A 23,732-nucleotide genomic window follows, 5' to 3' on the forward strand; every position below is an offset into this window, starting at 1 on the left:
CAGCAGAGGCTGGGACTGTTGTGAAAACGATCTCTGAGCGTTCAGTTCAAGCAGGATTTCACCTGTCATTAAATAATCTCCATATCTCAAAAACAAACCTCCCAAACTAACTTTTTCTGCTGTAGTCCTTTTTAAGCTTGGCTATTTCCATTTTGTACGCCATCGGAAGAATCAATAAAGGATGAAATATCAAGAAATGGATTTTATCTTTATAGCTTCCGACGGAAGGCAAAGCAATTACACTGTCTTCCTTTGCCTACAACCCAATGATGAGATCATCAGGGTTTTAAAGTTACCAAGGAAAGACTATGTTAAAACTCTACAAGTAAGATAAGGATATTAGAAAATAAACATACTTTTCTACTGCTGACCGTTTCTGAGATTTACTCTTGTAATTTAATGCCATCTTTGTCTCCATACCTGTATACACTGCAACACCTGGGAAGGAAGGGGGGGAGGGGAAAAAAGAGTTATACTTTATTTTCTGCACACAGGCAATATGCAGAATTTTTAGTTTTTAGAGACACAATCAAGAGGTGATACTACCTCTGTGTTTACTTCAGTACAATGGTGAGATGGTATTTTGTAAGTATTTACAATATTCTGCTATAGTAAAATAGTCCTACTGGAGTAATTTTAACACTTACTAAAATGCTGTTCATTATTATGACTGTGCTGCTCTTCAATATGTATTTTATGCAAAACAGAATAGTAAATCTCAGGAGAAAGTCTTGAACAATTGGTAACAGTAACAACAGTCATTTATCCATTGAAGTTGAGTTATTCCTTTATCAAACCACTTCAAATATTTTCACAGAGCAGAGCTGGAACTTTATATCCTTAGAGATTATTCAGTATAGCATCATTACTTTAATCTATAATCATTTCCCCTCAGGTAACAGTCAGCAAGATTATCACAATTTCTTCAGTGCAGGCAGAATTAAACCACAGCTCATCAACATGTTTTAAGAAAAGAATACTCTTTAAATATGCAGATATCTACAAACCAAATATTTCTTTAGTGTTTTTTAATCTTGCTCCACGAAGTAGGAGACTTTCAGGCCCGAGAGGTCTAAAAAGAAACAGACATAGCAGCATTTTAAAATTGTTCTGTATTCTGTAGGACTAGTGAAATCCAGTTTCCTACGCAAAGTTGTCCTATATCTCCTGTGAATTAGCACCACAACAACTCCAACCCTATCTGCATTTACGTCCATCTTCAATCCTCCTACTCCTTTACCACACCTCACCCACACATCTCTCCATTCTCTTTCATATCTTCCTTGGTCACTGCCAGACTCCGCCACCACTGGCCAATATCCCATAATTAGTGATTTCTATACGAAGTGGCTGTTTCAGAGAGACCTGCAAGTTACTTGAGAAGCCAGCAGGTAAAAAACCTGTCGAGCTCACAGTGCAACAGCAGCACTATTTTTAGTTTGGAAGCACTTATCTTTACAGTCCAGGTAGTACAGTAGATTGAAATATATACTAAAAGCTACGAATTTGTAGCAGAGGCTTTATTAAAACAGACCGTTAACCAGATCAAGAAACATATCAAAAACCAAATAGCAATAAAGTTACCAGCCGATTACCAGCGCCTAAAAACTACCCCCTTCAGAACAGCCAAGCTTTCCAGAACGGTCCTATGAAATCTGAAAACCTGGGCAGTAATGAACTTACTTTCACTGATTTTTTGTCATCTCCATTTGAAGGATGCAGTTACAATTAGTACTCTCAGTAAAAATACCCTTCCCTTTTGTGTATGCAGTAGTAACTCTGTTTTGTGATGGTCTTGATTTTAACCACCTTCATCAATTCTAAACATTAATCTTATAAAATTTTACTTACCGTACGATTTCTTCAGTTTGTTGACTTATAGTTATTCTTCCAACAAATCTATGAAAGATGGCCATGCGTTAAAAATAGCTACGTCAAGACTCAAAAATGTAATAGACTTAAATACTCAGAATTAACATAAGCTTACAATAATTTGCTACGTTTGAGTTAACTCCATTTAAAAATATCTACTATATAGTACTGAAATCTCCTGGCAGAACCTTATACAACTCTTCCTCCAACCTGCTCAGACTCACAGGCCATTTATTTTTTAAAATCTAGAAACAAGTTTACTGAGTAGAACAAAAATGTACATGTCACAATTAAAATACAAGAGGTAAATATTACCCTATAATTTCCAATTTGCTACTGAAATATTCAAATTTAACTTGTCACTTGCAACTTGCATTAAGTACATAAGTATAAACACTTATGCTAATTATTAAAACCTAAAATTTAAGCAGATGTCTGAAGCTATTTTAATCCAAGCAAGACCCATAACATTCAAAATAATAACCACTTCATTTTTATTTAATTTCAAAATGTTTACTAATAAAGCGATACCTGTACAGATCTGCTTCTGGCTGCTGACATTCTATAACAGCTACAAGTTTGTCCAGGTTGGCAACAGACTGTAACACTGCTGTTTCTGGGACTGCAACATGCGTCTGTAAAACAATGTCCATTAAGTTAATGACACAGGACTACCAGGCACAGGGGTTATTCCAACAGGCTGAAACACAAGTGGGATCACAAATTAACTACGTTCTATTTCACAGCAGTAACCCAGACCTTAAGATTGGTCTCTCCATCCAAACTTGCGGTAGTAACATGGCATGAACCGTCGGCTCGATCAGATGACAGAAGCACCAGATCAACTGGAAAAGTCTCATCTTTGGCTACTCTGACAATGTCCCCCACCTAACAGATTGAACACAAAGGAGAAGTGTACAAATAGAGTTTTAAAAGAAAGTTCATTTTAACATTGCTACTGAATCATGATGAAACAGGCCACAACGATTAGTAGTGAAACAACAGCTTTAGCTATGCAACAGAAACACAATTTGCAACTAGTCTTTAGGCACATACCCGAATGTTTTTAGATCGAGTTTTTACAAGGCCACCACTTCGAACAACATAAACTGGAGCACCATTTACTTCATTGTCTGCTTTATGTCGTAGCCAGTCTTCATAACCCTGTGGAAAACACATACAAATATACTTTTTAAGCAAGCAACCTATAAAGTATAACAAATATCTTCTAAGTAAATGTGCTTCAAATTACTTGTTGCAGATTCTGAATACAGTTACTAACTTCTTGAGTTTCTACTAGAGCTGCTACTTAAGAACCTGGGAAATGTCTTATTTTTAACTCACTTTACACAAGTAAGAGCAAATAAAGTAGCAAAAGTGGTGAAGAAACCTAGCAGTTCCATGTTCTGCCAAAACAGGCAGTGACATTTTCTGCAGATGATATGAACAAGCACTCATTTAATCTTTAATCTTTAATCTACATGGATTAATATACCACAAAGCTACTAGGAAGCCACTGGCAGTCTCTCCTATGGATTCTGGGGGTTTTGTTGTTGGTTTTGTTTGATTTAAGAGAAGTAACAGACTGAAATTATTTCCTCATGTCCTACCATATAGCACTTCTTATAGTCACTGCCATAGCCTATGTATGAAATCTTATGATTGCTTAATTTTTTATGACATGCTGTTCACACATCAGCTCTGTATAGCAAGAGAATATGACCGACAATTTTAGTTAGTTTTGAGTCCTAATACAACAGTTCACAGCAATTGAATTTTTAATGCATAAATCAAGCAGTGTTGGTTTATCTGATATTGGGCACCTCTTTAAGTACCCTTTATCCTATGCACACACATGTGCAAACATTCATGAGAGTAAATTCAGCTATATTGTTCCCCTCCTATTTTGATGAACTATTACTAGACTGCTTATTTAATTTAATAGCATGATTGTGAATAGCACAATCTCTGGCTTCCAAGTCTAGGCACTGTTTGTGAAGCCCCATGAGCAAATACAAGAACTGGATCAGCCAATGCAGAAAGTTCAACTGCCTCTTGCATCCTGGCAAGACTCCTACAACTGATCTGCAGTAACAGCGACATTTCCAAAAATGCTTTTCTGTAGGTATAAAAAACGAGAAAGAATTAAAACCCCTTCCTTGGAAGTTTGCAGACAGAAGGAGGTGGCCCCCTGAAGCAGCAGGCAAAATCCCAACTCACCCCAGAACGCTACAAACATTATATATGGATGGCATAATACAAAGAGCACTAATGCAGAGGCAGTTTGGAGAATTCTGCAGTTGACCAGAGTTTGAAGGAAAGTTATATGATGTACTTAGCACGTTAAAAGTATAGTTTTGCAGGTCTGCCTTCATGCACCTCCACTGTTAGTAGCATAAATGAGTAAGGACAGCACAACTGCACTGCCTAGGTTTAAAAAACAAAACAAAACAAAAATAAAAGCGGAAGGAAGCTTTACATGCCAAGTGCGTAATAATTATGTAGTAATAGCAGTCACACAGAGAGAAAGTGGGAAATCGGAATCCTAATATCCCTAAGTAAGACTCTTTAAGGTCTTTCCTAATCCATATGAAAAAGCATGTGTCAATACCTACAGCTCCTTGTTAAAGGTGACTGACAGAAGAAAACAGGATTTAACTATCATCCAGTAACCTTGGGGCATTTGTCTCATAAACATGAACGGCTGAGCAATATGGGCATTTGGCAAAGAACTGAAATTTATTTTCTTCAGAAAGTACAGATTTCAGCACTTTCTCCATCTGACACCTATCACCTACAACACAAGGGCAGCACCTCACACCAGGGAATTTTTAAGAGCCAAATTATTGTGGCCAGTTTAAATTCCCCCCAAATTTACCTACTGCAGCGTTTTTGAGAGAGTTCCTTATCCTCACTTGCAAATATTGCAAAAATGCTGTTAAAAGAATGCAATAGGAATACAGGAAATGTTGCTTAATTGCATGAACAGAAACTAAAGATTAAGAACTTAACTGAAGGATTTTAAGTTCTACTTAAATAACTTCATCAATGTACTTGCGAAAAGGACAGCATTGAAACAAGCCTGCATATGATATTACCAGATTTTCCATTCTCAGTTTAGGTCTATATTTAATCAAAACCTGCAAAGCAGTTCTTTCTAGCTTACCTGACAGTCATGTCAATGTGTCCAATCAGCTTGTTTGCTAAATACCTATGACCTTACTGAAATGGACTAAATTCCACAAAGTTTCTTACAGAATACCGTTATTTTGTGTATTTTGTGTTTTTCTAACTTTAGGTTTTGTTTTCTTTATATTTTATATCCTAATTTTGGACTCCTCTGAGGACTGTATACGCATTTTCACAGGCATAAGGGGGAAAGCGCTCTGGCTAACTAGACAGACCAAATGACACAGCATGAGTTGCATCATTTTGCAGTCCTGCATGTCCTTCTTCTGACCTAGGTGCAATTACACTTCTAAGAAGAAAAAGTTCTGTCTTCTTGGCTGAGAATAAAACAAGGCTGAGTTTTGAGGTTTGCTAGAGGTGCCACATTAACTGACTTTTTTTTTCCACCCACTGCTAAGCTTCTCAAACCTGCACATGCTTAATGCTTCTATTTTTCCCCCTTCACCTTTCCAGAGACTACTCAATTGTAGGTTCAACATTTAACTTGGTGCAACTTCATATAGAACCAGTGCCCCACAGCTTTCAAAAGGGGTTTCTTCCCCTAAAATCTGCTTTCTATTCCACTTCTGGTTTGAGAGAAAATTGGAGCTGGTTTTGAGACCATCCTGGGTATTTTCCCCTCTGAATTCCAGCAGATGATTTATCTTTCTTCCCTGCCCAAGGGCAGCCTGTTGGAAATAGAACACTGAATTGTCCTTCCAAGATAACAGCTTGTGAATGCTGTTTGCCTGCTTTGCGGCAGGTAGGATAAACTGAGAGTCCATTAGATCAGTTCAGGTGGTTCAAATAGTCCTTGCAGAGATACTGAGACAAGCAGAAAAACTCTTGATGCTTGGCAAGTCATGAATTATTTGAAACTTCCAGAAGGAATGCCAGAATTTCTATTCTTTGCAATTGAGGGTAAGATACTTAAATTTCCCAATATGAGATTGGGCATCTGGAAACAAGGTGGTGATAGATTATTCTGCACTATTTTACACTTATACAAGTCCAGCTTCTTTCTGGGAAAAAAAAGTCTAATATTTATAACTAAGTTGCACAGCTTTAAGAGATATTTTCCATTGCCTGCTTATGACTATAGCTCTTGAACATGGGATTTTTGGGGGTGATGATAACAACTGCAATTTAATAGGGTTAAGGTACAAATTGCATAGCAGCAAGATTAAATTTTAGTTCAAATACTGCTCCAGCATTAAGATCTTCTCTGCCTTCAACACCATACTATCCGCTTGAAAGCTAGAGCTGTTTTTACTTTTGCCCTGTTTCACAGTGGCTTTGGGTCTTACTGGCTCTGAAGGCAAATTGAAATTCCAGTTGTAGCTCCACAAGTCTCCTGCTTACTTTTCAGTTGCTATGACTGCATCTCTTTCCCAGACAGCCCTGTCAAACCCTTTGAAGGGGATAGTTCCCAAAAATTACCTCCCTGCAGAACAGATTATAGTTTCTATTCACATCACCTCTTTATTTATGTGCTTGTTTCTCCTCTCGCTTTAAGGGTTTAAAGAAAACATAAGATTTTTTGATTTTTTTAAACATTCTCCTTCCAGGGGCTTTAGGTCTTAGTAGGATACAGTATGGTGCTTGAACAAGATTTCTATTAAACTCATACTTAGAAGATCTTTCTTATTTCAAGTACTATAAAGCACTCCAAAATGTTTTATGCAACCAAAGAAAATTAAAAGAAAACCAGAAGCTTTCTAAATGGGACCTTTCACCCTTTACAGTTATTACAATATATATTTTACACCATGAAACACAATCCTTGAGGCAAAATTTGCCTTTTAACTACTGACAAACATGGATTGCACCCAAGCTCCTTTCTCAGTGTGTCATGCAGGAGGATTGGTTTTAATATGCAGCGAGGTGTGCCAAAGGAACAAGTGAGGAGCTTTCAAAAAGTGTCTTATAACAAGTGACATGTAACATTTAGACAAAAATGCTGCCTGACAGTCATTCACTGGCCATTTAAGGGGACCGCGGTGAGTCACTGAGCACTTGACAACTAACCAAAATGCTCAAGTTCAAGTGCCTAACAGGAAACATTAAATACAAAATCCTTTCTAAAAGTGACACCTTTTTAATTTACTTTTAGTATCTAAACATTAAATACAAAATCCTTTCTAAAAGTGACACCTTTTTAATTTACTTTTAGTATCTAAACATTATCGTAGCCAGAGTTTGTTAAGTAACTTTACCTTGGAAAGATTTCATGCTACAAGATTTTTCCCCTTTACCTGTTTTATGGCTGTCACAGTTATGACAAAGAATAATGGCAATCCACTAGTAATTGGACTGGTAGGGGTATCTATCATGAGCTAAAAGAGAAGAAAATACAAAAATTAGCCCAAATTTTATTTCTACAATTGTACTTTCCAAACAAACAAATGAACTCCTCATTATAACCTGTGAGTATTTTTACTACACTATCTGCAGTAGCTCTGGAGCAAAACTCAACTTCTGACACCTAAATAATACATATCAATAACAATGCAAACAAAGGTTCTAGGGCACAGAACAGACTTAATCACATTCATAATACATGTGCCAATTTTAAGAGTCCTTACTAAAAGGAAGATATGTTTTTATCCTACAAAGATTAACTCCAAAGTAAATTACAAAGGAAGGAAATCTACATTTCAGGAAGCTGTTTCAATACTCTATAGAGTCAACTGTTTAACAGCAATGTAGAGTATCACAACATCCACTTCAGAAGTTAAAATAAAGTTAAAAATAGAAATTTCCAGCTGTTCAGATATTAGAGAACAATCTTTCTTTATACCACTCCTTTCTGGTTGCCCCAAGTTAACATGCAGTTTGTACAGTTTGTGCTGTCATTGCTGGCATGCCGTAAGTGCAGTGTATACACTAGAATTCTCTATGTGGAGGGAATGATAGTGGTTCTCCTCTGCTGCAGGGCACAAACAACATGGTCAAGTGCGGTAACGAAAATATACACAAGAACTATTCAAACCCATGAACACCGATTTGATCTACTTTACCTGAGATTTATGGCATTGCTTTGGGAATCATTAAAGAAGAAAAAAAAAAAAAATCATACATGAAGTTTCCTCTGTTAAGAGCCAAGAAACTCATATGGAAAACAGATGATGCCACCTTACAACACATGCATGACTACTTTTTTTTTTTTTCACTGAAACACAATTTACAGACTATGACAAAAATCCGATCTAGCTTGCAATATGGTCTGTTCTTCAATTGTCACATTGCAATTTCAGGTTGGTAGCATGTTGTCCAAGAAAACTCATGCCCAAAGCACCTGATTTCTGGCCAGTTAACTATGACTTTCTCAAGAGAGGCTCCTATGTGAAAACGGAGCAAGTTCTGTGCTGGAGTTGTCTCAGCAGCCTGCTCCTTTTGGCTCTTTTACCAGAACACCATGGCCCTTTGCCTGCTGCATAACTGGTCACTGGTCACACATCCTTCACACAACCAGTGTGGAGCCTCATGTGACCAAAATGCAGCCTGTCCCCATGTCTCTGGCATGCATACATGAGGTGAACAATGTGGTCTGGATTGTGCTGTGTGTTCAGATCACACAATGAGAACCTGCCCCAACTCTGTCATCCACAGTGGAAGAAGGTGGTAATGACAGATGCTGCATCTTGGTCACATGAAATTCATCTACAGAGAAGATACCATGGTAATCAACTCTTAAAGGCACCTTTGCCTTATAAAACCAAAAAACATTAGATATTTATGAACACCCAAATGGGATTTGAATAAAAACAGAATTTCATTCTAACAAATGAACAAAAATGACTGCAGCTTTTCTTCTGTTTGGTTTCCATGAATACAGACATAGACAAGACATTTCAGACACAAATTAGGGCATCCACTAGAGTTATCATCTGAGAGAAGAACAGGATTACACTCTGAAGTTTCACCTTTAGATCCTATTTGTTCATGGACGTCACATCTAGATATTACTAAAGTCAAACAATTTGAAAGGAATTTGACTCAAAATTGAACTAGAGAGGGAAATTTACATTAAAAAGAAAAAAAAAAAAAAGCTTTAAAAACACCTCAACAATGTCTGTGTTTGCTGTAACTAACATTTATGGTCCATCGTCAGCATGCCCCTATCTTCCACATGCTTCAATATGTTAAACAAAATGAAACATCATAACAGGAATGACAAAGTCAGTATTTTTAACTAGGAAGATGGGATGGGCAATGCATTCTGCTAGGCTAACCTAGAACTATATGACTTTAGAACTCCAAACACAGGAATTCGCAGCTTATTAGAAAGTTCATTTTTTCTACATGTGAAAGAACAAGAGCAAGAGCTATAGAAGGCAATGGATTAAAAACTGCCCAACTGGCTGTGCTATTGACGTAATGCACAATCACAGACAAATCTTATGAACTCTTCACTATTCCTCTTTTTTTTGTCAAATGAGGTTCCATCTTCTCCAGATATGTACTGTAAATGTTGGTTAATCACTGTACATGGGCTGTACATGTTCAAAGCATTCTACTTTATAATGAAAGAAAAAATTATGAATCCCAAAATTCTGTCTCAGATGCTAATTGGTCTTTCAAAAGTTATTCTCTCTCCTTACAGCCTTTCCCTCACTTATCCTTCTACCTACTAAGCCTGCAATAGCTCAACAAAATTCAAATACAATTATAGAGTTGGAGATGCAAAGATGACAGAGAATTTACAGACTGTCACACTTTTAATATGCTTGTGGATGTTCTTAATTAGAAGAAGTACACTCTGCTACGAAAACCACAGTAATATTTCTGACCTATACTGTATCAACATTAACTCATGTCCTCAAAACTGACAAACTGTCAATCCTAGCTGCAAATGTTTGTGTTCATTTTATCTGAACACACTGAATTTGAGTATCTTAGAACTGTGTGACAATAGCGCGTTGATTTACAAAAGCAAGATTCCACCTACAATGAGAATATACAATAATCGATGCTCAGCTCAAGAGCAAGCATACTGCCCAATCTGATGCAAGTGAACCTGAATGTCTGCATTTCTGCACACTGATGTCCAAGAAACACTTGAAAACACACAGAGTAAAACTCCTTGTTTATTCAAATACCACCAATGGCCACAAAAATCAAAAAGTATCTTTGGAATTTTATTACTAACTTAACAGACTTAAAATTGTATTTTTGGGCAGACAACTGAGTGCCTGTGCTGGCAGTGCAATGGACTTTGAAGCTAAACATTAAATATATTAGCATTCCTGGAGATAAAACCTAAGGACAGTACTTAAAATTCGGACATAATTCTTTGTAATGGTATGTTATTTTCTCAGAGAAGATGGAAATGTGTTTTTTTAATAGAAAGAATATGGAAGTAAAGAAGTTAAATCCAAAGAACAAAAATCAGTGGCAAAATTGACAACATAAATTGCGATTTCATGAGTATTATGTAACTTACCTGAACCAAAAATATAATCAGAAAATAAAAGTTGGCTACTCTTCTGAACTGCTCAAATAAGTTTTTTGGAACAAAATTCCACACTGTATACTGAAGAGAAAAAGGGAGAGAAAGAACAGTTATGACACACTGAACATTTTTTCAGTGAAATTTAGTTCCACTTCCATTAATTTCTCTTAAACTAAATATATCCACTTTCCATCTCCTCTCTTGCAAACCTCCTTCTGGCCTTGCCCAACTCCCACATAGAACTGCTGTATCCTTTTTTGTTAACTACAACTAGCAAGGAAGCGGAGGTAGCAACTGCATTGCCGTGACAGTCAACGTTTCCAGTGTTCTCCCACCAACTGGATGGGAGCAGCAGGAGTCGTTTGGCTGCCTGCATCCTGACCAGCAGAGAAATTAATTCTTGCAGCTGTAACTTTGTCTCCTACGCTACAGCCACAAGACACATCTCCACCAGCAGTTCTACTGATTCCAATCCAAGGTCACACCAGGAGGGGATCTGCAATTGCAGCCCATTGCTGATTTATTTTCTGCAGAGTACTAGTTTACAATTTGGCTCTTTTATAAATCCTCACAACCAGCTTCATCCTTCCTTTTAAAATGTTCTGTGCATCACATCCAGACACAAAAAACATTCGTTTAAAATCTATTTCTGACCAACACATTTAATTGTCCTGTACTTAGGTTCTAAGGAAAGAAGGGTTGAGAGCAGGAAAAAAACAACACAGGAAGCAATCTGGCTTTTTCCTCAAAACAATTTAGAGCATGTTTCATTTTGAATTTTGTATATGCGCAGTTCGACATAATACACCCATGCAGATTTGCTACACAACTTCTTAAGTAGCATATCAAGTGGTTTTCCCATGACAAACTGATTTCTTACCTTGGATGATATGATTCTGTTGTCTGCAAACTTCTGAGGAACGTAATGGCCATGCTGGGGAAAACGATTTGCTATATAAATAGTTCTTGTGTCGCTTTGATGCGGTGGGTCAAAACCCTAAAAACCAAAATAAAATATGATCAAGAAAGACTATTTTATTAACTGAAATTTTGTAAAATTGTTATCTTTGTGCTGATAAATAATACACACAGATCAAGCATCAGTTTTAGAACAGAAGCTTTTGAATGGGAAATAAAATTAATCTGTAAATTAAAGCCTGCTGTATCCACAGAATTCACAAAAATTACAGGGGCGGGGGGGCAGGATGGGGACAGAATCTCGAATTCGAGGTTGTGTACTCATTCTGGAAAATGAAAGAAAAAGTCCTAAGTGTCAAAAAGGCAAAAAGGATAGAGAATACTTGCTATCATGCAGACTTCGAGCCCTGTTAAACTTAAAGGAAATGGAGATGAAAACATACACAAATTACAAAATCTCACAGTCACGCTCATGATAACCCTAATAAAACAGATTGTGAGAAAAGTAAAAGGTCAAAACAACCAAACAAACCATACCAGTATGGTGTGATAATTGGTTTTGAAAAGATTCTCACCATCTTAAAGCCAAAACCATATGCATCTGACCAGACAACAGTATTTTTCCAAACATGTTCTGCCTCCAAGAACAAACATTTTGTCTAGTCTAAAATTCGACCCTTAAGATTTCTTGACATTACCGCAAATTCACACGACTGGTAGCAACACCGAAAGCAAACTCATCACAAAAAAAGGGATACTCAGAAATACTTATCAATAGTTTCCTGCCAAAACAGAAGATCTGAGTGAGGTCCCTTGGAACCAAAGCCCTGTTTCAGGTCTAATGTTCAGCATTTTCATCAACTGTTCTGTGAGAGGAAAGGGAATATGGGTGTTAAATTTGCAGGTGACATCACCTTAGGACTGCAAGAAGACTGAACAACAAGAAAAAATTCAATATCATCTTGACCAACCCAATGCACTGAAGACTGAAAGATACAGCAGTTATACACAATTAACTGCATCTACAAAATGAGAATAACAGGCTATATAGGAGTTCTGTAGAAAAAGATCAAAAGGCTGATCGGAGGCTGAATGTGTGTCAATGATGTCACCCCATTTAAAAAAAGGCCTTAGGTACCAAGGAGGCTGGAAGAAGAGTGGGAGCCACAGCCCAACCACTGTGAACCTACTGGACGGCATCCAGAGGAGTGGAATGGGAGCCACAAAGATGCTGAAAACACGACATATAATGCAAGGCTAAACAATCTAAAGAGCAAAAGGCAAACAAATTAGGGTCATTTAGCCTAGAGGAAACTAGCACATATTTCAATATATAAAAGACTGTTCCACCAAGAAAAGGGGTATTCTGATGGATGAAGAACAGAAGCAGGCTTAAGCTGCAACTAGGAAAACTTAGTTTGGATATTGGAAAAACAAACAAAAATTCCTTTCTTATGGAAAGGAATAATTAAAAATCACAATAAGTCACGTGGGAAGGTTGCAATGTCTCTGTAACACAAGGGCTTATATCTAGGTCATTCTAGTCTGTCTTTAATTGAGCCTTTCCTGGGGCTACATGACTCACCAGAGCCCTTCCTAGCTCTAATGTTCCAACCTGGAGAAGCAGGTAATGGCAAAAGACAACAAGCAAGACAGTAAAACAATAATATTTCAGTTAATAGGCCAAGAGGATTACTAGAATAGGTAAGAAAAAGACACGCAACTCACGAGTGAAATTAAATTCAGAACTGTTGTTAGATAGGGAATCAATGATTGCCAGGGAAATGGTGAATTTCAGCATGAGTGTCAGACATTCCTAACCTTAGAACCGACTCTGCGCTGTAAACACAAAGTCTCCTTGTTCTTTGATGCCAAGTGAAAGGACAACTGATGAAACAGGTAGACAGGGCATTACCAGTTCCACTATTGGAGGTGAGAAAACTATTTGCTCCACTTGTGAATTGCTTCACTTGTGAAACTGGGTTCAGACCCTGATTCATATCAAATAAAAACTGACACTCCACAGACCTCCAAGAGAAGATACTCCTGTACCAGTTAAGTACAGAGGGTGAGGAACAGCAAGCATGATGAGCTACGTAAATAACGGCTGGTGTAACCAACCAAGAAATTTTATTTAATTGATAAAGTTCTTTTAACACAGGGCATACGGTACATTCACATTCAGGATGGTGTCATTGTAAAGTAAAGGAACATTAAAAAATCCTCTCAAACATACAAATTCTTGTATTTGGCATCATTGCTACAGAAACATTCGGCTTCAGAAGGAAAGGGGGCCAGAAGAATGAAAGGAAAGGGGATTGTGTAAAGAGACTTCAAAGAGATTTGAAGGAGAATAAACTTTAGATGACAAGCAGTGGAAGGCTGGTCCAGTCACATGCTCCAGCATGAAAGCTCATTTAAAGATAAGAGTAGAGCAGAAAGACAAAAACTAGACAGGGGAAAGGACTGGAAAGAATATATAGGATGCCAAAAGCAAAAAAAATTGTTCACAACTTGGGAAATAAAAGCATGAAAGTTAAGATGAAGAAAATGTGTCAGCATTTAACAGGTACAAAATTTTAAAAGAGCACAGTTTTTGTAGCTGAAGCATTCTGGATATGTGACATTAGTGACACATTATTTCTATATCAATCCAAAAGATGCCACAATAAAAGTGTTTCTGCAACCAAGAAAAATACCTGCTTAATTAGTAAGACTATGTACACAGTGCTTTTCTATCTCAGAAAATGTCTGGCACTCACAAAATGCCAGACATCCTCACTTTGGAAAGTCATACAGCCTGAAAAAATTCCACTCTAAATGAAACATGTAAAGCAGGGAAAGAACAGAAAAAGCAAATAAAGTGACTGGCAATCTTGCAATGGTGATAAATGCTAATCTCCATGCCACTCGCTGAAAGTTATTAAAAGATATATGAAAAAAAATTCAGAGTGACTACAGTATCATTGAATTTTTTCCCAAGTATTTATATGCACCTCTTAGGCCACTATCCAAGCACCTGAAAGGTGATGAGTTTAATGACATTTTAATCATGAAGAGCAGAGACGGCCATTCCAGTCAAGCCTAACTGCACAAAGACTTCTATAGGATAACACCTTCGCTGAGGTAGACTCAACTGATTAAAAGCAAAGAATCTATTTTCCAAATCAGAATCTCAGGCCACAGGAGTTTACAGCTGCAGTTGTGCTCTGTTTTGTTGAAATATATCACAGAGAAAGGGCAGAAGCTGCACAATCACCAGATCTATGAAGATGGCAACGCCTAAGCAAGGCAGGCTGGGGACAACCACCTCTCGGGAGATGACACATCCATGACAACCTCAGTGACCCGACTGTAGTTACAGCAGGATAGAAATGTCAGATCTGGGAACAGAACCCAGATTTCCTAAGTTTCATTTCTGTAACTGTGAAAGATCATTTGAAATTACCCAACAAACCTGTCATCATATAATTAGCTGATGAGACTGCAACTGCAACCAAGACCTTCCAGAGCAATTTTAATTACACATATCTTCCAACTAAAATTCTGTACAGATGTTGAACTTAGTAGTTCAAGCCTTTAACTTTTCCGTAACTATGCATCTGGTCACAGATCCTGCTCCTGAAGTAAAATTGATTTGTAGTCTAAATTTCTGCCCAGCAAAAGGATTTTGCATAATGTATATACATACAAGCCAGCAAAGAGGTGCAGAAAGCACACTGTTTCCTAATTTCACTTCTTAGATAGTTCTTTTTCTTCCTAATATCATTATCAAACTCAGGTGCACACGCAGGGTACCATGTCCTTGTGAAAGGATTTCTGCAGATAAATCACACAAGCAGAGAATCCCTGTATTAAATTTTGATTCTTGCAAAAAGATACAGTTGTCACCAAGATTTTTCAACAAAAGTTACTTTTCCTGCAGTTATCTAGTGAATTTCTATTTAAATGTGACAAATAAAGCCGAGTTTATTACAAAACCTGATATTTAAGGCTTCTTAATCAGGTGTATTACATGAATCAACTGTAAACAAAATAAAGCTTAACCATAAGATTCAGAGACATTAAAAAAAAAAAAATAAAATAAAAATTTAAAAAAATCGGTGTGATTTTTTTCCCTACATGCTGCAAATTAAATCTAGATTTACTGGCCTAAGTTCAACCATTTAGCTGATTTATCAACATAACCAGGCATTATCTACACCTGGAATACCTCTCTCATTTAATCTTTGATCCACACCTCCCCGACAGAAATTTTGCACCCAAATAAACTTGACATGTTTGTTTTTGAAAACAGTCTAAATGAATGTCATTTACATACAACATATATGCTTGAGTCAAGCTGATTTATAAAGCAGAACAAAGAAAACATTTTGCAGAAAAAAAGTATTCATGGTTTTCCTTTTTTATAAATTTGTAACGACTCTAACCAAAGTCAAAGTCATTTTTAGTAAACCTCTTCAGCAGTGATTTTGTTAGCATTCTGAAAGTTAGACAAAGACATCCTCTGTGTAATAACTAGGCTCCTTTAAAAGAGCATAGAAAACATATCCCAGCGAAGGGAGATGACTTTTTTTTGCTATGATTTTATGCTATTACTTTCATGAAAGAAACAGCCTTCCACAGGCACCTCTCCTCCAAATAACTTCTGCCTACATTTTGTCTCCATCTCCACTGTTGTGCTGGGAAAACTGCCCATAGAGCCACACAGTAAAGCAGACTGGAAAGCTGATCCAACTGAAACCCCACCATTTTCTCAGTTGTTTTTTTATTTTTTTGATGTATCGGTTCTCTAAAGCAATTGCACAGTCATGCCAACAGCCTGGTGGTACAACAAAAGGGTACAGTGTGGAAGAAGAGTTTTGTATTGCTGCTGAGGAAGCATTATTAGCACGAACAACGAATTAGGCAACTGGAGAAAACAGGCAGAGTAAGCAAATGAGAAGCAGCACCACGAAAGACCCGTGCAAAGGAAGGGACAGCCCTCCCAACACCTAAACAAAGAAAAATGCTTTCTCAGTCAACTTGTTGATACAATATACGCTATCTACTGCAGACTCGTGTTTCTTCAATACCACTACTAAAAAAGCTGAACTTATGATGGGACGCACGGACATCCTCCCCATGCACTCTGGAGCACCAAGTGAGACGGCATAAATCCACAGATCTTTCAGCCAGGATTAGTGACCTGAGACCAGCACACAACAAATCAGCTGCCGCTTCAAGCTTTGCAAAACATGAACCGATAATTACAAATCATCTGACAAGCAATTTTTGCTTAGGATTTGCATAAAGCTAGTCTACTTTAACCTGATCTCCCAGTGCGTCTTATTCATCATTCACAGCTTCTAAAGGGAAAAAAAAGGGGTGGGGGAGATGGGGAGAAATGATATTTGCTAAAAGAACTTCCGCTATTTGAGTAGCTTTCAGTGAGAGTGGTTTGAAAGAAAGAAGTCTCAAATTGAGCCTCTGCCTTTCAAAAACCACACTGAACACCACTAAGGGAAAGTAGTAGTTCCTTCCAAAGGGCTTTGGACACCATGTACTAGTTAATAGAACTAATAAACAGAGGAAAACTTGGTCTCAGGAAGCCTTTATCCTAGGGAGACGACTGCCCGACCGTGGCCACACAAACACAACACCACACTGCCTGGCAGATAGCCCAAAATCCTGCTATTATGCTGCTGCCAAGATACATTTTGATTAAAGGTGTTTTGAGGAAATGGATTTTCTTGCTTCAGGTTTTTTCTGAAGCATGGAATACTTTTCCCTTTGTCAGGTAAGATAATCTATTCACACTCCATGCACATTTCCAGAAGTCTGTGTAAATTTGTACTCAAAACAGTCAGCCAATAATTCCTCCAGTCATATAACTGAGCAGCAGTCAAACTGAATTTGTCGTATCAAAGGTTAGCATAGAGGAAGAAACAGCCTCTCACAGCCATCTTAAACACTGCTCTAAGAAATACAGTGAATCAGCTGAAACACCCTGAGCTTTACATAATGTCATGCAATTAGTTCCTCCTCTTTTAAATATCACTGCAGTAAAGAAATAAAACAGTATTAAAACTCATGTACTATTCATGCAACTTCCTGCTTACTATATATACACTTATATCTGATAAAAAAACCATGGTGCAACTTCCTAGAAGACCTATAACCAGAGTACAGTACTTATGAAAACACTCTAGGAAACAACGTCTGAGAAATCATGAAGCAAACCAAAAACAAACAAAACCCCCACACAACATCTATCTTCTCTTCATTTATCTGCAAAAGAAGGAAGCTAAACTGGCCTTGTCCACTGGTAACATATGTCCCTGTGCCAGTGTTTCCTTTCAGGTGGCTGATGCCCAATAAACTGGTCTTGTAACAACAACAAAATCAGACAGAAAAAGTGAGCTGAGCAGGCACTTTCCGTTCATAGCAAAGAATTTTAAGAGAGATGTAGGTACAGTGCTTAATTTTAGAATAGCCCAACTTTGCATCAACTGAGGAAGCTGATTTCTTATCCTCCCCTAAAATCCAAACCACGGTATTTACAAAGCACAATCCATTTTGGACTTCACATGACAAAACAAACCTAATGCTTTATAACAGCTGCTCTTTAATTGTCTTCAACAGAATTCCAAGCTTTGCATTTTTTCTACAGGACTATTAAAATTATTACCTTCTTGCATTCAATGTATTTAATTAACCAAATGCCTATAATACATTCCTCATTTGCTGCTTTGTTTCAGAATGCTCCCTTTCATACTTAGATACACAGATTATGAAAATTATCAATAATGAACAGATCCAGTGATACTTTTGCTCAGATGCTTTTTGACAGAAAACAGATTTTACACTAAATGTCTTCAACCCTAATAAAGAAATCAGCTTGGTTAACATCCAGATTCTAAGCAGCAAGCCTCAATCTCAAAGAAACAGCTACTACTAGTGACTCCCAAACTACTTTGCAAGGCCATTCATTTTCCTTAAAAAAAGATGCATTATGATAAACTCCAAGAGGTCTATCACAAGTTGAGGCTTGACAGTATCTGTAGTCCAAAGTATTTGGTCTTTTGCCATGATTCCCAAAGCAGCCCATTGCCCTAAAAAAGTGGGAATGAAGATGTGTTTGAAGTTCCAACTACACAGTTTTAATTTCAGAACTACTAGCTTTCCTCTGTTGGCTCCAGCAATTATTTATCCTTATCTGTAGTATCATCTCTCTCTCAGACACATGCAAACAGAGAGTAGGCAAGATTTTCAAAGCTTAAGGGTGACTTGAGACACTCATCAGGAGGCAAATATACAGCTTCATATTTCATTAAATAAGAACTGGGATCTCAAAAATCAATAGCCACTTTTAAGAACGCTGCTCAAAACATATAAAATACTTTGAACACAGAAAGTGTTACAATTCTGCAATAATCAATCACACAGAAACAGCAGTTACTAAGCCCGTACAGTAAATGAAACATTCAACACACAAATCCTTCATTTATCCTGAATAGCCATAGCAAACAACAACAAAAAAATCCAATTGTATCCTATCTGCACAGTCTCTGGATTTATTTAAGTAATTTTATAGCAGAAATATTTTTCTTTGATTTTCAAGATTAAACAAGGCATTCAAATCTGTGACAGGTTATGAACTTTCACTTAGAATTAGAAAGCAGTTCCAATTTCATAGCTAGCAGTTTCACCATATACAAAAACTACATTCGTCAAGTCCCTGACAGGACAAATACAGAAGAATCATACATTCCTTCTCGTGCTTGCTTACTGTGTGCGTTTTCATCTTAAAATAAAACGCTGCTTACCTGTTGCTTTGAAGAGTCATTTATAAAACTATTATATATTTTACACAAACATGAAGGGCTCCTGTACTGAGCTACTCATCCAACCATTATTCAATATGAACAGTGAAAACCACCATTTTCAATATTCCAATTGGTTCTAGTAGGCAACAGCTATGTAGGCCAATCAGCTCCTGCACTGCAAGTTTAATTCCCATTTTCCTTCAGTTTATATAAGAAAAAAAACTTAAAAAATAATTCTTCCCCCAAAACCACTCCTACATGATAAATCTTAAGGCTTTTTCAAAAAGTGTGCCAAAATTATACTGACAATTGCTCTGACAGTTGTTGCTCAACAGATTTCACAGGAAGATAATTTAGTTCATAGATAGGTCTGGCTCTTCCTTTTAACATGTTTTGATAAACATGTAAAAGCCTGCTCTGTAAAAATTAACATTACAGTTGAGTCTACCCCATTCATCAAATATCACTTTAAATTTTAATTCCCTTTCAAACATGATTTGTGACCTAAATATCAGTTTAACATCCTGCTTTCAGACACGTCTACAAACCAGTTTAACCTTAAAGCTTGCTAAATCTTAAGCTTCCTTTCTATATTGTTGCAATTCTTTTTCAAATGGATATATATCAATATCTGCAAAAATCAGCACAGTCACCCATAAAACTAGTACAAAAATGTGCAAAGGGGATAGTAAATAAGTAACAAAATGTAACAACATATAACAAAACATAGTTTTTGGAGTAAACCATATAAAACATATTTCCCATGTTACGTATTTCAGGATGAAAACAAACAGCCTGCCTTTTGTCAGAATCACTCCCCTTCCTATTTACAGGAAAATTCTCCTTTCCCACGTTTATTTTTACTCAAACTGAACATGAAAAATAAACCCTCTGAAGTCACAGCATGTGGGAGGCCAAGGAATTGCAGGGTTATGTTTTTTAAATCACGGTTCCTATATTTTCTACCATGGTGTGTACTATTGCTAAGTGTCTTTTTCCAACAGCACTTGAAAAGAGGTTTGCATAAAAAAAGACCAAGTCTAGCTGCAAATGTCACCTGTGTTTTGCTGGAAGATATGACCTTGTGTTTACAGAGGCACTCGTCAGATCTATTTTGCTGCAGTTCTGATCTGCTGGCTTACAGACTTTGTACTAGAAATCAAAAGATTTTTTTTTTTAGAGATATACTGTTGATACCTTTTTCTCCGTTAAATAGTTACAGTCGTAACTACTGAGGACACCACAATACAACAAAGAAAAACAGACAGCAGATCACTAGTGAAAGGCACGAGTCACAAGGCTTTTAATGAAATCTAAAAACATTATTATATTTTTCTCTTGTAACTCTTATTTCTCCACCTCAGAAGAAAGCAATGGAAGTTTTAATGAATTCAGCCAGCCCATCCAAAATCAGAAAAACAAATACCAATGCTATCCAAAACACATGTTGAATGTTATTAAATTCAGCACATTTTTACAGTCTTAGATGATTAATTTTACCTTCTGAGAGAGTTCAGAGGCAATTTCTTAGCAATAAACAGAGGCATCCACCTTCACCAGCCCCCATCATATCACCTACTGACCAGAACACAAAAAGCTTTTGCTCTTAGTCAACAAAATAATACACATTTTCCCCTCAGTCACATAAAACACAGACAGTAGCTATGAGCAGGACCCTGTTAGTACAAGGATACTATACAGTCAATGAAATTTCCATATTATTGTGTGACAAGTAGAAGTTGGGCACAATAAAAATTCACTGCTTAAAAGGCTCATGGCTAGGAGAAAAAAAAAGGGTGAGATGAGATACAGGTCAACATCCAAGTCTCACAGCGAGGCACTACATCAGACAACCCCGATCTTCCCATTTTTAAAATGGTCTTTGAAAGAACAAGTGTCAAGACTGGTTTGATTAGGCTTTGGTAGGCAACTTCTAAATTTAATTTTTATAGGATAAAAATTTAAAACACACAGGACACAACGGACGTCTCCGTTCAGAATAGACAGCTGGCTGAAGACAGGAACATGCTGTGCTGCAAATGTATTAGCCTTCAGCAGTTGCAGAATATAAAAAGCAAATAAGGTTAAAAGACCCACAACACAATGGGAGGACTAGTTCAGCAGATCACAGAATAACTCTAGCAAAAAACAGGGTCATGTTTTATCTTGTGTGAAGTCACATGAGGGAGGTCGTTAACCCCCAGTTCTCAAACCACTCTCACCAAAGCAGTGCAGCCCTTGGGCTGCATCTCGCTGATCTTTCAGGGACAGTGCAGCAGGTATGAGCTGCACAGTCTGAACCAGAGGAAATATTTTGAGCAAATATGCATTTATTTTTCTGGTATACAATAACAAACACCCACTTAATTTTAGCCAAAAAGGGGAACAGGCTTCAGTGACAAGCAGTAAAAGAGGAGGGGAACTGTACTTCAGAAAAGCAACGTGATTTCAAAGCTAGGACCCTCAGCCACTGGATTAGTTCAAAGTACTTTGAGCATGCAAAAAATGCAGGGAATTCTTTTGGCCAAAAAAATAACTGCATTGGTTCAACTCTATGAAATTATTAAGTGAAAATAACAGACACATGTCAGTGCAAACAATATCAAATGCTGTCCACATTTGTTCACAATGCCAGTAACTACATGTTATGAGAGAATCTGTCCTCTAGAACATCTTAACAGACACTGACACGTGGAAGGAAAGGGAAGAACATCCCAAACATATGGTCCTCTAGAGCTAATCTATTTGAGGATATTGCCCTTACTAGTAGAAGAAACTTTTTATTAGAATGCATCCAAAAGAAAAACAAGAACACTTCTACAAATACTGTTGGGGTGAGTGGGGCGTGTGACAGGGACAAGTAACACATAACAGTCAAAAACTCCCTGTGACCACCTCTCATTGCAGGCTGTGTAGAACTGGACTAGATGAACTCCCAATGTCCCTTCCAAACTGAGCCTTCCTATAACCACAAAATGAAACAGTGTGGTACCTAGGTTTTCCATTTAAAAGGCATCGATCTAAAGGAATTAATCTATACATTTTTGACTTCCAGATAAATATCAAAGTTGCATTTGCCTGAATACCTTGCTCTGCATAGCGTAAAAGTTGTTGCCAGCGCACAACAACGTTCAGGTTCTTAAACGGTATAATATTCTGTCAAATACAGCATAATTCTGCTTCTCTTGAACTATCATGTATAAAAGAGGGAACAGGCAGGTAACCCTTAGGTTTTCTCCATGCAGTATCTTTTGTACATCATTGCACTGTTTGGTAACCAATTAAAAGGCTCAAACTCCACATAAAGCAACTAGAAGTGAAATCCAGAGACCCTTCTTCACTTGACAGGACTAACAGTTCTAAACTGTGCAGCTAAGATCATACATACAAGGGTATTCTATCACAACTTTTGGAGACCTCCTTTCCAGACAACTGATGTCGTTCATACCACTGCAACAGCTTCTGCACTCCATGTGCACCATCGGGACATCAGCACAGTCCAAGCGCTGCCATGAATCTACTGAACTAGAAGTGGTGCAGAAAGTCACTGAGTGCTACAAATGACATTTTGTATTCCTGTTTTGTGTTGGTACTGCACAAACTTGACCAGGAGAGCCACAAGAGCACTCTGCTGTACACAGATCAGCTACACAGTCTAACCCTTCGTATTTGGAAATGCAAATAAAATGTACTGTGCTATTCCTGAATATTAATGAGGCTTCCTATCAACTGCTGTTTACCCAGTTGCTTTTTTTCAAGCAGAGCTGGCTGTGCCTGTGGTGTTATGCAACCCTCAGCAAATCCACATGCCCACTGTCTTTCTGAGATCTCAAGGTAACAGACCTGGAACTCAGGCATCTTCCCTGTTCAAAGCTTGTCTTAGAAATACATCAGGGCATTTCACTCAAAGCAATGAATTGTAGCTGCACTTGTCCCTACATTTTTTATTATGAAATCTTAAGTACTATCAACACTTAACTAGATAATGATGTTGTAATATAATAACATTAACTATAAAGTTGCATACTATTAAGGACTTACTATGCAGTTTATTTAGCATGGGACAGCATTAGATGAAGAAAAACTGATAAACTGTCCATGTAGGGTGATGTTAATTGTTTCTGAGCAAGCAAAGTAGACTGAAAACAAGATACCAAAACATATGATTTGTAAGAGAGTCCCACATAGGCACTAAAGACTAAGCAACAGTATTACTGTGACCAATTTCTACTATAGAAAAAACCACTGAAAAGCCAAATAACATCTCATTTAGAAAACCGTTTTGGACTTGTAAGACCATAATAAAGATGAAGAAAGTCTCCTGTTCTCAGAGAACTAGTCGTCCCTTTATGTAGCTATGCAGGCATAGCATAGATCTTCAGGCTAAAGCACAGCAAAATCACCACTTAAAGAACTTCACTGAAATAATATGAATTCCAGACCAGGTCCTCTCACTATTTATTTTTAAGACCACTTGCTTCCTTTTTCCTGTCCCTTTTACAACTATTGAG

General features: G+C 37.4%; 1 protein-coding gene across 4 annotated transcripts in view; it reads right to left on the reverse strand.

The window, feature by feature from the left end:
• The window catches only part of ATP11B (ATPase phospholipid transporting 11B (putative)), a 58,846-nt gene that overhangs the window by 32,478 nt on the left and 2,636 nt on the right, over positions 1-23,732 (reverse strand). For 3 of the 4 annotated variants that reach the window (XM_080349953.1, XM_080349954.1, XM_080349952.1), the window contains exons 2-10: positions 11,376-11,492; positions 10,487-10,576; positions 7,296-7,376; positions 2,929-3,036; positions 2,632-2,760; positions 2,404-2,507; positions 1,852-1,899; positions 1,008-1,072; positions 357-438 (exon numbers count right to left, since the gene is read on the reverse strand). In XM_080349953.1, coding sequence (XP_080206079.1) covers positions 357-438; positions 1,008-1,072; positions 1,852-1,899; positions 2,404-2,507; positions 2,632-2,760; positions 2,929-3,036; positions 7,296-7,376; positions 10,487-10,576; positions 11,376-11,492 — 824 coding nt within the window. The remainder of the gene's footprint in view (positions 1-356; positions 439-1,007; positions 1,073-1,851; positions 1,900-2,403; positions 2,508-2,631; positions 2,761-2,928; positions 3,037-7,295; positions 7,377-10,486; positions 10,577-11,375; positions 11,493-23,732) is intronic. The other variant, XM_080349955.1, reaches the window with a different exon arrangement.

Source organism: Nesoenas mayeri (assembly GCF_963082525.1).
Source record: "Nesoenas mayeri genome assembly, chromosome: 9".
In the NCBI taxonomy this organism is placed as follows: Eukaryota; Metazoa; Chordata; class Aves; order Columbiformes; family Columbidae; genus Nesoenas; species Nesoenas mayeri.